Source organism: Grus americana, chromosome 22 (genome assembly GCF_028858705.1).
Source record: "Grus americana isolate bGruAme1 chromosome 22, bGruAme1.mat, whole genome shotgun sequence".
Classification (NCBI taxonomy): Eukaryota; Metazoa; Chordata; class Aves; order Gruiformes; family Gruidae; genus Grus; species Grus americana.
Genome location: NC_072873.1, coordinates 7,271,881 through 7,288,424, shown reverse-complemented (window position 1 = coordinate 7,288,424; position 16,544 = coordinate 7,271,881). Strand labels below are relative to the sequence as shown.

General features: G+C 54.3%; 1 protein-coding gene and 1 pseudogene across 1 annotated transcript; both read right to left on the bottom strand.

Annotated features, from left to right (window-relative positions):
• Nucleotides 1-610: 610 nt before the first annotated feature.
• LOC129195380 (feather keratin Cos2-3-like) lies at nucleotides 611-1,428 on the bottom strand (annotated as a pseudogene).
• A 12,920-nt stretch (nucleotides 1,429-14,348) lies between these two features.
• LOC129195386 (feather keratin Cos1-1/Cos1-3/Cos2-1-like) lies at nucleotides 14,349-15,147 on the bottom strand. Its single transcript, XM_054801326.1, has 2 exons — nucleotides 15,063-15,147; nucleotides 14,349-14,683 (listed from the first exon to the last, which is right to left on the bottom strand). Exons 1-2 carry the CDS (start codon nucleotides 15,133-15,135, stop codon nucleotides 14,349-14,351), a joined length of 408 nt encoding a protein of 135 aa, XP_054657301.1. The 5' UTR covers nucleotides 15,136-15,147.
• Nucleotides 15,148-16,544: the final 1,397 nt, after the last annotated feature.

Here is a 16,544-nt window from a genome sequence, read left to right as displayed (position 1 = left end):
GCCTGTGTTGTAACTAGGGTTGTCTTCCTCAGCCTCAAGAGGCAGAACCTGAAAGAAGACTTCCTGCAGTGTGTCCCACCCTCCAATGCCTGTACAGGAGTGATGATGCCTCCTCCTAATTGCCGCTCAAAGCAATGTCATTCTCTCTCGGTGGTCAGTATGCAGATGGAAAGACCACTGGAGGGACACAGACAAGGTTGCATCAATTTATGACTGAGTCTAAAGAGGGAAATGAGGTCAACCCAAGTGGAGGTCCCCAGTGCAGGGACAAGCAGGAGCAGCAAAGAATCTGTTTCCCTTTTCCTGTTGACAGAGTTCCAGCAGGACCAACCTGTCAACATGCCTGGCAAAGGGAGACAGTCAAGAAGATTACTCCATGCTGTGAAGTAAGCACAAGACACGAAAGAAAAGAGGAAAAGTGTGAGGGGAAGAGAGGAAAGGTAGGCATTGGCCGTAGTTTCAGAGAGCTCAGGCTGGCCCAGTCTTGCCCTTGCTGTGCAAGCCAGAGATGGTCAGCTGCCCTTAAAACAATGCCACAAAGCTTGATCCTCTGTCCAGCATCATGTTCAGAGTTCCTGGGGGTCCTTGTCCGAGGCCGTTGCCAGTATCTTTAGCAAGGTGGGCATCTGCGGCCACAGTAGCGGCTGGTGATACAGGAGAGGTCACAGCACCCAGAGGTGATGGGCACTCCATCACAGCTGAGGATGCTGCCAACGGCAGCAGAGGTGGACGAGCCCACAACAGTGTTCTGTGGGAAGGAGCTGAGGATGGGGCCCGGTAGGGTCACCACCACGGGGGAGGGCTGGATGACGACAGTGGAGTTCTGGCACTGCCTGACACAGGGCTCGTTGCAGCTGTTGGCCAGCGGGGTCGGGCCACATGGCCGGCATGGCAGGCACTGGTTGTAGCAGGACATGTCTCTAAGGGTGGAGGTGCACCTGAAAGAGAGGGCAGGGAGGAAGCAGAGCACAAGGGTGCGTGAGGAGCAGCCCGCTATTTTCTGTGTCACAAAGGAGCCAAGGGCACTCCTGAGTGGGGAGCTGGAAGCTGGACCCACACAGACTTTATCACCCTACAAAGAGCAGCCTGGTCCAGGGAGTCTCTATCCTAATTCGTAAACCAAAAGTCCTCTCAGCCCTGTCCCAGTGCCACCCTAATGAGACGTCCTCTCCACATCTCTTTCCTGTAGTAACATGCTCCAAGCCCCAACACAGGACAGAGCCAGTATCAGCTGAGAGGTCCATCAAGGAAATCTCTCACTTTGGAAGAGGAGGAGAAGGGGCTCCAGACTCACCTGGTTCCCAAGGAGAAGGAGACAGGAGAAGAGGATGAGAGAGCAGGGGCTTGGGCTGGCTTTTATACCCGCCCTGTGTTGCTGCAGGACCAGAGGCACCCTTTGCAGAGGTAACAATTTTCTGACAAGCTCATCTTGCATGCAAAAACATCACAGCTAATGATACGGGCTGTGCTTTCTTTTCCAACACTGCTGCCTTTTCATTTCCAGGTTTGTGCCATGCCCATTCCCTGATGAAGGCTTCTTCTGAGCGCTGGGGTGAAAGGCTCCAGGATTTCTAGGGCAGGAATGCAGCAGTATGGGCAGAAGGCTCAGCCCAAGTGCTGGATGGGTCCAGAGCAGACAAGTGACGTTAGCCTGCGTCACTGTGTTGGGTCTGTTTGCAGTGCTGTTCTCAGGAAGAAGCTCCTGCCGTCCTTAGCTGGACCCCCAAGGGATGGCTTGTATGCAGATGTGCCACCTCCATCTCTTTCCTTCCCTCCTCAGCTCTCCCCCATGCTCACTTGTTCTTGCCTCCCCAGGTGTGTGGGTTGTGCTGCTAGGTTTTGACCCCATCCTGACTAACACTGCCCTCAGAAAAAAAATTCTTGCTGGTTTTGGCTCATCCCCTCTCTGTGCATCTGTGAGTACACAAAAATTGCCATGTGCTTGCCTGGGGCCTTGTCCTTCCCCAGAGTGCTCTAGCCCTGCTGCTGTTGTTCCTAGGTGTCCTTAGCCTTGGGCGTCCCTCATCATGAGGGAATGTGCTGCTTATGGCAGGGACACTCTGCACTACTGTGTCCATGAACACCACAGAGCAGCAGGTTCAAAAGATCTGAAGGAGCCGGAGTGCAGCTGAGTGGTGATGACACCAGCCTGCTAGAGATCTGTCCAGGGAAGAGGCCCTGAAATGCAGCCCCTGCCTCCTGACTCCTCTTTTCCTGCCCCTCCAAAGCTCATGCTCCACTGCTGCCGATTTTAGGTCCCAACAAGGATGGTTTCACTCCAGCTTGGATCCCTAGTTTAATTCCATGTACACAATATTGTGAGTGCCTCAGCGTGGCTGGCAGTCCCCACTCCCTGCCTCTCCAGACACCACCACAGCTGCTCTCCCCAGCGATAGGGAGTTCAAAAGGATGAGGTTTGCTTTATGGGCATGGAGAATGGCTGAGGAATCCTGCTGACCATGTGCTGGCCATCCCTGAGTGCCCCCTCTCATGTCCCAGCCAATGTCAAACGTACAACTCATTGACCTGGTGCTGTGTCAGGAAGGGACTGGGACCTTGTCCCAAACAGGTCCTGAATGCACGGAACACGAAGCCTGGCATTGCTGTGCTCTGAGGAGAACGACAGACTCTCTGTCTTTCACAGGAAAGCCAAAGAGCTGATGACTGCTTTGGACTTCAGCCTACAAAGACTTTCATGCCCCACATTGGACTCTCCATCTGAGTGCCCAGCAACTGCTCCTGGGAGGGCAGGGACATTGGATCTGAGCTACATCCCCCAAAGCCTGATGCTGTCCCACAGGCATGTCCAAAGCAGTCATCTGACCCTCTTTCCAACACGGGTTGTCCACAGTGTGTAAAGTTCCTGAGACCATCTCCTGTCCTGAATGTCTGCCTGCCTGGGCTCAGGTCCAACTTGGAGGCAGTGCTGTTGAGGGCTTCCCTCCTTCCCTGTAATGGCCTTTGGTGAGATGAGGGCCAGGGAGCTCTTCTGGAAGAGCTCAGCCAGGGCTGATTCCCCTCTCTGTGGAGCTGTTTTTGAGCTGAGGCTGCAGTGTAGCCAAGGCCCCACCTCAATGTTTTCTCAGGAGGTGACAGACACTGTGGAGAACAGAAGGGAGAGCAGGGTATGTGTACCTGGAGTTTAGAAGGATGTTTGACACCCTCTCCTTTACTTCCTTTCTGACCAAAAGGGAGATGCAAGGGTTCATTAAGAGGACGATAAGGTGGGTGGAAAACTGGCTGGACAACCACGCTCCAAAAGTTCTCACCATGAAGAAATGGACTGACTGGAAGCTCCCAAAGGCCAAAAAGGGCACATGCAAGGTTTTGCTCCTGAGGGAGGAACCAGCCCATGTGGTCATGCAGGCTGGGGGCTGGCTGCCTTGGCAGCAGATGCACAGAAAAGGATGTGTGGTTTTAGGAGACACCCAGCTGAACGGGAGACAGCAGTGTGCCCTTGCAGCAAACGGGACCAACTGCATCCTGAGCTGTGTTAGTCAAAGTGAGGCCAGCAGGTGCAGGAAAGTGACCCTGTCCCTCTGGCCCTTGTGAGACCACCTCTGCAGTACTGCATCCAGGTTGGGGCTCCCTGGTCCAAGAAGGATATTGACAGAGTGAAGTGAGTCCAACAAAGGCCACCGAGTTGATTAGGGGGGCTGGCAAACATGATGTGTGAGGAGAGTCTGAGAGAACTGGGCCTGCCCACCTTGGAGAAGAGCTGTCTCAGGGGACACCTTCTTGCTTCTACAACTACTGAATCAGAGGGGACAGAGAAAATGGACCAAGACACTGGAAGTGCTCAGCATTAGGAGTGGAGGCAATGGACATCAGCTGGGATATGGAGAAATCAGATTAAGCAGTAGCCTAAAAGAAAGAACAACAACTGGAAGGTGTTTCCCAGGGAGGTTTTGCAACCTCCATCCTGGGAAGTCTTCAAGGCTGGACTGCATATGACCTTGAGCAACCTGATCTAATGGGATCTGTTCTGAGTGTGGGATTGATCTAGATGACCTCTGGAGGCCCCTTCTCACCTGCCTTCTGACTGTGTACCTTTCACGGTGCCCTACCTGACCCCTGCATGCCCATGTCACACTTGTGCTCACATCCCCTTTACCACGACACAACTTTTAGGCATTGTGCTGGGAGCGCAGAGAGGCAGCTGAAGGGAGGCTCTGGGCCTCCTCCCTGCCATCCGCAGGGCATCAGTGGCTGCTGTTTCCAGCCCCTGAGCTCAGAGACAGCTCTGGGAAGCTGGTCCACCTCCTGGTCAGGGTCCTACAGCTGTTCCAGGCTGCAGCTGGCGCTGTGCAAGCTTCTTCTTGTTGAGGGGTCGTTGCTGGAGGATGGGGAGAGTCGGATTGGCAGGAGCCAAACTTCTGCCGGTGCAGAGCCACGGAGCACTCTCAGCCCGGTCGAGACCCCGAGCATCGCCGTGGCATGGCCCAGCCCCGGGGCGGAGCTGGTGGTGGAGGAGAGGAGAGGAGAGGAGAGGAGAGGAGAGGAGAGGAGAGGAGAGGAGAGGAGAGAGAGGAGAGGAGAGGAGAGGAGAGGAGAGGAGAGAGAGGAGAGGAGAGGAGAGGAGAGGAGAGGAGAGGAGAGGAGAGGAGGGGAGGGGAGGGGAGGGGAGGGGAGGAGGCACCGCGGGCGGAGCAGAGAGCCGGGGCTGGCGGGGGGCAGCGAGGTGCAGGCGGCGGAGCGGCGGGATGCGGCGGTGCCGGGGCGCAGGGCTGGCGGGGCTGGCCGCGGTGCTCCTGGGTGCGTGGGGCTGGCGGTGGTGGCGGGGCGCTGGACCTGGGGCTGCTTGGGACCAGCGCTGGTCCCAGGCCCCACCTCTGGCCCTCCTGAACCTTCTTGAACCTTATTCCCCCTCTATCCTCCCTTCTGCATGCATCTCTTCTGCCCTTCATGAGCTCATGCCCTCTCAGCTTGCCTTTCTTGCTCTTTCTCTCTTTCTCTCTTTCTCTCTTTCTCCCTTTCTCCCTTTCTTTCTCCCTTTCTCTGTTTCCCCTCTTTCCCTCTTTTCCCCTTCCCTTCCCTTCTTCTCCTTCCTTTCTCCCCTCAATGACTCCCCCCTTCCAACTCTCATTCATACATTCATCTCTCCACCAGTTCTTAATGGGCACTTCCATTACTGCACATGTCGACAGCCTCTGGAAACCCTGCACCTCATCATCTCTGTATGGTCCTGGCTGCTTCTGGGGGATTTCCTCTGGGAAACGGCAGGCAGGACTGGGCAGAAAGCAGGTTTTGAAATTTTTTTCCCCTCTCTTTTTCTGCTTTCTGGCAGTGGCTGTGGGCAGAGCCCAGGTGCAGCAGGAACCGTCGGCAGAGACCACCGAGGGCACCGGCATCAACATCACTTGCTCACACCCCAACAGAAAGGCTTACGACTTCATCCACTTGTACCGTCAGCTCCCGGGCCGAGGCCCCGCATTCCTCGTGAGCGCTCTTAAAGAGTCCAAAGAGGTGCCGGACCCGCCGGGGCGGCTGTGGGTGGCGGCAGACCGCCGGTCCAGCGCCCTGTGGCTCGCCCGGCCCCGGCGCGGGGACGCGGCGGTGTATTACTGCGCCGTGGGAGACACGGGGAGAGGAGCCGGGGCTGCGGCCGGGCACGAACCACGAAGCAGGAACGGCGGCGGGCGGGGCCGGGCGTGTGTGTCGGGGGCGGGGGGACAGCCCCGGCCGGGCCCGCCAGGGGGCGCTGCCGCTCAGACCGCCGGGGCCGCCTCGCCCCGCCCGGCCCCGCGCCCCGCGCCCCTTCCCCCGACCGACCGGCACCGGCAGCACCACCTCCTCCTTGCAGTCGGTGCCTGCGCTCGGCACTTCTTCTCCTTGATGGCTGCTGCGGAGCTGTGCTCCTGGAGGCAGCAAACAGCCGCGCTTGCTCAGCGCTACACATGCAGGCTGACACGGTCCCTGCAAGGCAGGGAGGGCAGTAGGGTGTGTCCCACGAGGCTCTCTTGCTTCCCCAGAAAGGGCTCAGAGCGTTCTGGGTAACGTGACATCCTCTAGCCTGTCCGTAAAGGCCTGCTGCCAGCGTTGTCTCAGAAATGCATCTCAGAGGGCACAGATTCCCATCCTGCCCATCTCAGGCTGGTTCTTCTCTTGCCTCTGTCCTCCCCTTGCCAAGGCTGCTCAGCTGGTTTTGCCTTTTTTGAAGGCAAAGTGACAGCTGTACGTTCTTCACGTGAGGGCACGGCACAGGGTGCCATGAGTAAACTGAATTCAAATGCTCCAGAGAGATGCTCGTTGGCCAGCGGACATCGGGCCACAGGGTCGGCATGGCAGTCACTGGTCATAGCAGGACACGTTTCAGGTCCAGAAGTGCTCCTAGGAGACAGAGCAGAGGGGAAGCAGAGCACAGGTACATGTGAGGAGCAGCCTGCCATGAGTCGGTCACCCTTCCATGAGCCTTTCAAAGGCACCTGCTGAGCCATGAGATAGATACTGTGCAGTGGGGCAAAAGAGTTACCAGTGTTGCCAGGCCCAAGGAGGCTGCTGTGTATCTCTTAAAAGAATATCTCCTTCAGCCAAATCCCAAACACTCTCTGAATGAGACTTTCACCCCTCTACCCCCTCTCATGGCAAGCAGCACCATGACTCAGCATAGGATGGAGGAGTACACATCTGCATGAGCAGAAAAAGGACATGGGGAAAGGGCTTCAGACTCACCTAGCTCCCAAGGAGAAGGAGGCAAGAGAAGTGGCTGAGAGATCAAGGAGCTGGGCTGACTATTATGGTGGCCCTGACCTACCCCAGTGTGGTGGGTTGACCCTGGCTGGGGGCCAGGTGCCCACCAGAGCCGCTCTCTCACTCCCCTCGTTCACTAGACAGGGGAGAAAAGGTATAACCAAAAGCTTATGGGTCGAGATAAGGACAGGGAGAGATCACTCGCTAATTATCGTCACGAGTGAAACAGACTGAACTTAGAGAGGAAATTCATCTAATTTATTACTAAGCAAAACAGAGTAGAGGAATGAGAAATAAAATGAAATCTTAAAACACCTCCCCCCACCCCTCCCATCTTCCTGGGCTCAACTTCACTCCCGGCTTCCACCTCCTCCCCTCTCAGTGGCATAGGGGGACGGGGAATGGGGGTTGCGGTCAGTTGATCACACGTTGTTTCTGCTGCTTCTTCATCCTCAGGGGGAGGACTCCTCTCATCGTTCCCCTGCTCCAGCATGGAGTCCCTCTCACAGGAGACAGTCCTTCACAAACTTCTCCAATGTGGGTCTCTCCCATGGGGTGCAGACCTTCAGGAGCAGACTGCTCCAGTGTGGGTCCCCCATGGGGTCACAAGTCCTGCCAGCAAACCTGCTCCAGCGTGGGTCCCCCATGGGGTCACAAGTCCTGCCAGCAAACCTGCTCCAGCGTGGGATCCTCTCTCCATGGGTCCACAGGTCCTGCCAGGAACTTGCTCCAGTGTGGGCTTCCCACGGGGTCACAGCCTCCTTCAGGTGCCTCCACATGTCCGGCATGGGGTCCTCCACGGGCTGCAGGTGGAATCTCTGCACTCCCTCATCCTTCCTCCATGGGCTGCAGGGGGACAGCCTGCTTCACCATGGTCTTCACCAGGGGCTGCAGGGGGATCTCTGCTCCGGCGCCTGGAGCACCTCCTCCCGCTCCTTCTGCACTGACCTTGGTGTCTGCAGAGTTTCTCACATCTTCTCACTCCTATCTCCGGCTGCAAAAAGCTCTCCTTCTGACTTGTTTTTTTCCCTTCTTAAATATGTTATCACAGAGGTGCTGATTGGCTAGGCCTTGGCCAGCGGTGGGTCCGTCTTAGAGCTGGCTGGCATTGGCTCTATCAGACACAGGGGAAGCTTCTAGCAGCTTCTCACAGAAGCCACCCCTGTAGCCCCCCCCACTACCAAAACCTTGCCACACAAACCCAACACACCCAGGCCCAGAGGTAGCTTCTAAGGAAGTGGCAATTTTCTAAGGTGCTCATGATGAACGGAAAACATCCAAGGTAATAACTTGGGCTAGGTGGTTGTTTTCCTTGATGCCGCCTTTTCATTGCCTGGCTCTTGCCATACCCATTCCCTCATGGAGGCTTCTTCTGAGTGCTGGGATTGAGAGGCCCCAGGATTTCCGGGGCAGGAATGTGTCAGTGCCAGCAGACGACTCAGCTCAGGTGCCGGAGGGGTGCAGTGCAGGCAAGTGATGTTGTCCTGGGGCACGCTGGTGGGGTTGCCTGTGGCTACATTGACAGGAAGGGGCCCAGCTGCTCCCAGCCCTACAATCCTTGGCTGGTCACCCAAGGGCTTCCTTGTGTAAGGACGTCCCGTGTCTTTCTCTTTCTCTCCCTCCCAACTCACTCCAATGGTCACTCAGAGGGAGTAGGTGGGCTGCACTGCTAGATTTCATAGAGTCTAAATCTTTTACCCATGCAACTAAGCAGCCTTCCCCAAGATTTGGGTATCGAGGCCTGCAAAGTTTATGATGTCCCTTGTTTTTTCAATGCTGCTGAAAATCAAAGCTATGTGGGCCCTCTTCTACCACTGGGAAATTATGGGGTAGACAGCATGATGCTGGAAGAGAAAAATCAATTTTGGGTATGGCACATAGCCCTTCTTGATGCCTTTGACATCTGTTGCCAGATTCAGTTCCAATTGGGCTTTGGCTTTCCTAACCTCATCTCTACATGCTGGGACAGTGCCTCTGGATTCCTCCCAGCTTACCTGTCTTGGCTTCCCTCTCCTGTTTTCTTCCTTCTTGTGTTCTGGTTTGGCCAGGAGCTCCTTGTTCATCCCTACAGGCCTCCTGGCATGCTTTCCTGACTTTCTGCTCTTTGGGAATGGACTGCTCTTGAGCTTGCAGGAGGTGTTCCTGGGATGCTCAGCAGCTTTCTTGGGCCCTTCTAGCCTCTAGGGCCTTACTCCACAGGACTTTCCCAAGCAGACCTTTAAAGACACCAAAGCCTGCTGCCCCAAAGGCCTGGATTGTGAGCTTGCTATTTACCCTCCTCCCTCCCCTCAGGATCCTGACCACCTCCACCATTTCATTGTCACTGCAGCCCAGGCTGCCTTTGATCTTCACATCCCCAACGAGCTCTTCCTTGTTGGTACATACGAGGTCCAGCAGAACACCTGTCCTTGTTGGATCTTCTCTCACTTGGGTGATGAAGTTGTCGTCCATGCACTCCAGAAAACTCCTGGCTTCCTTATGTCCTGCTGTGTTGTCCCTCTAGCAGATATTGTGGTGGCTGAAGTTCCCCATGAGGAGCAGGGCCTGTGAATGTGAGGCTGCTCCTGTCTGTCTGTAGAAGGCCTCATCCACTGGCTCTTCCTGGTCAGGTGGCCTGTAGCGGATACGCACTACAATGTCACCCTTACCTGTGCTCTCTTTAATGCTCACCAATATGCTCTCAGCTGCTGCATCACCTATCCCCAGGCAGAGCTCCATGCACTCCAACTGCTCTCTCACAGAAAGGGCAAGCCCCCTTCCTTGTCTTCCCAGCCTGTTCTTCTGAAGCAGCCTCTGTCCCTCCATTGCAACATGCCAGTCATGGGAGACTTCCCACCCCGGTTCCGTGACCCCAGTGTGATTGTGTCCCTGCAGCTGCACACAGATCTCTAACTTCTTGTGTTTACTCCCCATACCGCATGCATTAGGGTACAGGCAATTGACAGAGGAGTCCAGCACGTTGACGTCCTAGAAAGGGTTTTGGGGACTTCTCCACAATGATGTCTTGTAGGCCCTTCCTTGCTCACATGCAGCTGCTAGAGGTGAGCCCATTTGAGCCCTGTTTCCTTGATCTTGTTCAAAAAACCAGGGCTTCAAGGCACACGTGGCTCCTCTTTAGCTGTGTGGGCAGTGAACCTATTTTGTAGTTGTAAGCCCTTTGGTGGGGCAGGAGCCTTCCCCTTGGTGTTAGAAGTCACCAGGTTCCATGCTGGGGTTGTCCCCTCAGAAACTGCTCTACAAGTGCTGGTCAGTTTTTCAGAACCACCTTTTAAAAGCACAGGCGCAGGCATTCCATTGTGTTGAAAGTTAAGCAAGCGGGGCAGAAGACCAGCCTGGCTGAACAGGGAACTCCTCGTGGAGCTCAAGAGGAAAAAGAACTTGCAAGATCTTTAGAAGGAAGGTCAGTCTTTGCGGGGAGAATACAGAGCTGTCGTTCGCTTATGCAGGGAGGAGATATGAAAGGCTGTGGTGGTTTAACTTGGCAGGCAGCTAAAACAACCGCACAGCTGTTCGCTCACTATCCCTGCCCACAGTGGGATGGGGGACAGAATTGAAAAGAAAAAAGGTTGATACTCCTGGCTTTAGAAAAAGACAGTTTAAGAGGACAGAAAGGAAGGGAGGAAGAGGCGGAGGAGAAGAAGTAGCAGTAGTAGTAGCAGTAGTAGTAATAATAATAATATTAATAATAATAAAGTATATAGAAAATAAGTGACGCACAGCACAATTTCTCACCACCCGTAGCCGATGCACAGCTAGTTCCTGGGCTGCTGCACCTCCTGGCCAACCCCCCAGTTATATACTGTGCATGATGTCGTATGGCATGGAATATCCCGTTGGCCAGTTTGGGTCAGCTGTCCTGGCTGTGTCCCCTCCCAGCTTCTTGGATGCCCCCTGCCTTCTCCTTGGCAGGCCAGTATGAGAAGCTGAAAAGTCCTTGACTGCTTGGCAGCAACTAAGAACATCAGTGTGTTATTAGCATTATTCTCTCTCTAAATCCAAAACACAGCACTCTACCAGCTGCTAGGAAGAAAATTAACTCTACCCCAGCTGAAACCAGGACAAAGGGCAAAGCTCAATTAGAGTTGAAACTGCTAGTGTCATGTCAGACAACAAGAAAGGCTTTTTGGAAGCACGTTAACAGCAAGAGAAGGCCTAAAGAAACCATTGGGCTGATACTTGTTGAAGATGGCCACCTGACTAATGGGAATGAAGAAAAAGCGGAGGTATTCAACGCTTTTTTTGCCTCAGCCTTTAACAGTACCGGTAGACCTTGAGCTGCCTGGTCCTCTGAGTCAGAGGACAACAGCTGCGGGAAAAGTGACTTTCCATTGGTGGACACTGAAATCGGAAGGGACCAGTTGTATCAGCTGAATGTTCATAAGTCCATGGGGCCAGATGGGATTCATGCCAAAGTACTGAAGGAGCTGGCGGATGTTATGGTAGGACCCCTTTCAATCATCTACCAAAAGTCTTGGAGATCTAGGGAGGTCCCTGCTGACCGGAAGCTTGCCAATGTTATCCCAATTTACAAGAAGAGCCTGAGGGAAGACCCAGGAAACTACAGACCTGGTAGCCTAACCTCGGTTCCTGGAGAAATAATGGAGAAGATTATACTGGTTGCAACTGAAAGGCATTTAAAGCACAATGCAGTCATCAGGCAGAGTCAACATGGGTTCACAAAGGGAAAGTCCTGTGGAACTACTGTTCTTCTATGATAAGGTCACCTGCCTAGTGGATGAAGGGAAGGCAGTGGATGTAGTTTTTCTGGATTTTAGTAAGGCTTTTGATACTGTCCCTCACAGCATGCTTCTGGACAAGTTGTCCAACTGTGAGATGAGCAGGTACACGATGTGCTGGCTGAAGAACCGGCAGAACGGCAGGGCTCAAAGGGTTGTAGCGAACAGGGCTAGGTCTGGCTGGTGACCAGTCACCAGCAGCGTGCCTCAGGGCTCAATTCTAGGGCCAGTTCTTTTCAATATTTTTATCAGTGATCTTCATGCAGGAGTTGAATGCACCATGAGCAATTCTGCTGATGATACCAAACTGGGAGGTGCTGTTGACTCTCTTGAGGGACAAGAGGCCTTGCAGAGGGATCTAGATATTTGGAGCACTGGGCAATCATCAAAGGCATACAATTTAATAAGATCAAATGCAGGATTCTGCACCTGGTACGAAGCACTGCCAGACACAAGTATAAACTGGGAGAGCAGCCCTGCAGCAAGGGATCTGGGGATGCTGGTTAAGAGCCAGCTCACTATGAGTCAGCAGCGTGCCCTGGCAGCCAAGAGGACAAACCACATCCTGGGGTGCATCAAACCCAGTATAACCATCTGGTCAAGATTGGTGATTATGCCACTGTACTTAGCATTGGTGCAGCCTCACCTAGAGTGCAGCGTGTAGTTCTGGCTCCCACAACTTAAAAAAGATGTTAAGATACTTGAATCTCTCCTCTCCTCTCCTCTTCTCTCCTTCCCTTCCCCATGCCAGAGGTTGCCCTTACCTTAACACTAGAGGCAGACACTGCCTCCTTCTCCACTGCTTTGGGGCTCATCAAGCTGCCAGAGAAAATCTTCTCTATCTCCCTTTCACCTGCTCTGATGATGTGCAGCTGGCTCACTTGCAGCTGCTTGCCCACTGGTGATTGCCAACTGCTTGCTCTCTGTTGGCCTGAGAATATTCTCTGGGGTTACAGTTCCTGCCAACCGCTTTAGCAGGAAGCGCTCTGTAAATAGCCTGTTATCAAATCTGTGGAGGACTCAAGTTTTGCTCATTACTGGGCTTTTGGTAAAGGAGGGATGGACAATGTGGAAAAAGCATACCTGGTGCCTGCAAATTAGCATCAGCATCTATGAGGCCTGAGCTCTCATAGAGACCCTGAGCCAGGGGCCAAGCCAGAGCTGGGACCCATGGTTGCATTGGGTCTAGGTGGGCTTGGTCCTGATGCTCATTGTCCTTGTGTTACCATAGGACTCAGCACTGCCTCCCACAGAACCTGGACTGGGGAGAGGTGCCCCCCATCCTCACCCCATGCAGGAATGACCCTGTCCTCCACCCTGGTCCTGTGGTGCTGGCAGTGTGTGGGGTCTGTGTGACAGCAAACCCCCACACCACAGGGTCCCAGGGTCTGCAGATGAGGGAAGGCCTTGGCCTGAATGTGGGGAGCAGTGGTGCTGCACGAAGCACCGGGGCCACTTCAGCCCCAGGGCTCTGGGAATGCTGAAGGAGCTTGGTGCCTGGGCGAAGGCACTCCAACCTGTGCCCTGTGGTTGGGCTGGTGCGTGCCCTGGGCCATTCAGGGACAGCTCATGATTCATGCTGAGTGCAGAATCAAATCCCGCTGTGACTGCCAGGTCTCTGCAGAGCTGGGGGTATCTCCTCTCACACAGCACCTTTCTGGACCAGAGTTGCGTTGTGGCACTTGTGGGGCCGTTGAGGTCCTGGGCCTCAGGAAAGCTGTGCTGGAGGAAGGCAAGGCAACAGAGAGCAGTGTTGCATGTCTGAGCAGCAGTCACTGTCCTGGGGCTGCCTTCACCCGAGAGGGTGCTGGGTTCAGAGGGACAGGGGGCTCCAGTGCGTGGCCTGCTGTTGCCGATATCAACACTAACTTGTGAACACCTCAGCCAAGAGGTTGGCAACAACTGGGCCATGCCAGATGCTGTGCTGAAGGGGGATAGGGCTGCATGGGGAAGCTGTCCCTGCTCCCCATGCCCAGGTGTGATGACAATGGCCCCAAGATCAGATGATGGAGAGATGGGATGGATGGATGACTGTGGGCCATCCGCATGGCTATTTTCCCATTCCCAATTTCAGCCATCCTTTAGCAACGTATTCTTCTGAGTCTCCTTCTCCAGTACAGCTCCTCCCAAAGCAAGAGGAGCACTCTTCCCCATGACCTTGTGGGACTGATGACCTCCCTGGGACAGCCCATATGCCCACAGGTCCTCTCTGGAGGACAGCAGTTGTCAGGATTCCTGTTCACATGACGTGCTCCAGGGCCAAGGGGGTATTTCTGAGAGGAGATGCAGCAAGGCAAGGACTGATGGCCATTGCCTGTGTTGTAACTAGGGTTGTCTTCCTCAGCCTCAAGAGGCAGAACCTGAAAGAAGACTTCCTGCAGTGTGTCCCACCCTCCAATGCCTGTACAGGAGTGATGATGCCTCCTCCTAATTGCCGCTCAAAGCAATGTCATTCTCTCTCGGTGGTCAGTATGCAGATGGAAAGACCACTGGAGGGACACAGACAAGGTTGCATCAATTTATGACTGAGTCTAAAGAGGGAAATGAGGTCAACCCAAGTGGAGGTCCCCAGTGCAGGGACAAACAGGAGCAGCAAAGAATCTGTTTCCCTTTTCCTGTTGACAAAGTTCCCACAGGACCAACCTGTCAACATGCCTGGCAAAGGGAGACAGTCAAGAAGATTACTCCATGCTGTGAAGTAAGCACAAGACACGAAAGAAAAGAGGAAAAGTGTGAGGGGAAGAGAGGAAAGGTAGGCATTGGCCGTAGTTTCAGAGAGCTCAGGCTGGCCCAGTCTTGCCCTTGCTGTGCAAGCCAGAGATGGTCAGCTGCCCTTAAAACAATGCCACAAAGCTTGATCCTCTGTCCAGCATCATGTTCTGAGTTCCTGGGGGTCCTTGTCCGAGGCCGTTGCCAGTATCTTTAGCAAGGTGGGCATCTGCGGCCACAGTAGCGGCTGGTGATACAGGAGAGGTCACAGCACCCAGAGGTGATGGGCACTCCATCACAGCTGAGGATGCTGCCAACGGCAGCAGAGGTGGACGAGCCCACAACAGTGTTCTGTGGGAAGGAGCTGAGGATGGGGCCGGGCAGGGTCACCACCACGGGGGAGGGCTGGATGACGACGGTGGAGTTCTGGCACTGCCTGACACAGGGCTCATTGCAGCTGTTGGCCAGCGGGGTCGGGCCACAGGGCTGGCAGGGCAGGCAGGGCTGGCACTGGTCGTAGCAGGACATGTCTTGGGGCAGAGGTTCACCTGGGAGAGAGGGTAGGGAGGAAGCAAAACATGGGGATGTGTGACGAGCAGCCTGTCACCACACCATGAGGGAGCCAAAGAACATGCAGGGCCAGGAGGTGGAGGCTCGGCAGAGATGTATGAGAGCTTTTTGGCCTCGTCCTGCCAGGGCCCATAAAAGAGCCACAGAGCTCCTATGCAGCCACTGTTTAGCCCCTGAGTCCAGAAGCCACCTCAGTACAGTCCCAGCTTCCCTCCATGCCTAACCTTCTCCCCACTTCCATTTCTCGTGACAAGCAGCCCCAACATCTGGCCCAGAACAAAGCTGGTGTCACCTGAGAAGCCCACTGAGATGAGACTTCCTTTTAGAGAAATCAGAGAAGGAGAAGGAGCTTCCGACTCACCTGGTTCCCAAGGAGAAGGAGGCAAGAGAAGTGGCTGAGGAAGTGAGGAGTTGGGCTGGCTTTTATCATGGACCTTTACTGCCCCAGGCTGCCAGAGGCATCCCTTGTAGAGGTGATTATTTTCTGACAAGCTCATCTTGAATGCAGATCATCCCAGCAAATGCTGTGGGCTGTGTTCTGGCTTCCTGCACTGCTGTCATTTCATGTCCTGCTTTATGCCAGGCACATTCCTCAGTGAAGGCATCTTTTGTGTGACAGGATGAGAGGCCCAAGCATTTCCCATGCAAAACACGTCAGTGTGGGCAGAGGACTCCTCTCACATGCTGGAAGAGTCCAGAAAAGATCACTCAAGATGAAGTAAACAGCTGGCTCAGACAACACACACGCACAGACACACACACAGGCACACACACAAATCTAGCCCTCTAGACATGTAGAGTCAATTGGGAAGACTCAAGACACCCAAAGAGAGGCTGTCTGCACTGCCCAGGGCCACAGCACAGGTCGTGGACTTGACAGAGTCTTCTTCTGCATGTCCTGTGTCCAAGGGTTCAGTGTGGCTGAGGGAAGACTGGTCTGCACTCGGTGAGAGCCGGAGATGCAGCTGATGAGAGTGAGGTTCCCAGCATGAGCCCTTTCACTGACACAGAAGGCCTCTTCCTGCTCTCTGTCTGTCCTAGAGTACCCTGGACATGGATATGGCCTTTAGCCATGGGATGGAGGTGGTGTAAGGGCTGGTAGGAGAGTTTGTGTGTTCACTTCTGATCATCGCATGATGAAGCAAGCCATGCAGAGGTGACCAGGTAGGCAGGCCGTGATATGAGCTCATGCTAGCTGGGGAGTTCAGAGGCCACAAATGATGAAATGCAGGATCAGTGTCTCCAGAAGGATGGTTTGTCCCATTTACCGTGCACGTCTGCTTTGGGATGGGCTAAGTCCAGTGTGGGAGCTGATGTCTCCTCACTGACTGTGGGGAGAGTCTGGAGAGTCTGTTAGAGCAGGTCCAGAGGAGGGCCACACAAATGATGGGAGGGATGGAACCCCTGCCCTATGAAGAAAGGCAGAGAGAGGTTCTCCTCAGATTTTACTGACACGGCTTCTCCGCAGGTCTACCACAACCCTGAGCCTCCCAGCAGACTCTCTGAGAATGAAGCAGCACCCACAGGAGAAGAAGAAAGACCTAGGGAGTTCCTACTGCCATTTGGACATGCACAAGTTCACTGGATGATGCATCAAAGGGGGTTCTGAGAGCTGACTGGACAGCCCCTGGAAGGAAGATGGAGCAAATACTCTCACACTCACTCACAACCTTTGTGTACACTCATGCTTGCATTACAATTGAAGAAACTCCTCCAGACTTACATGTTCCCAGTAGCCCTAAGCGATCTCCTTAAGGGAGATGTGGGGGTTTGAGACCAGCCCTAGATCTGGAAAGGAAGTGGAGCCTCACTGGGGGATTTACACAGCTGCAGAACATG

What these genes read in the sequence shown, in the direction of transcription:
- LOC129195386 (XM_054801326.1), bottom strand. Translation starts at nt 15,135, where the DNA reads ATGATAAAAGCCAGCCCAACTCCTCACTTCCTCAGCCACTTCTCTTGC. An exon ending in TCTCCTTGGGAACCAGGTGA is followed by an intron (nt 14,684 to 15,062) that starts GTCGGAAGCTCC and finishes CCTCTCTCCCAG; the next exon opens with GTGAACCTCTGCCCCAAGAC.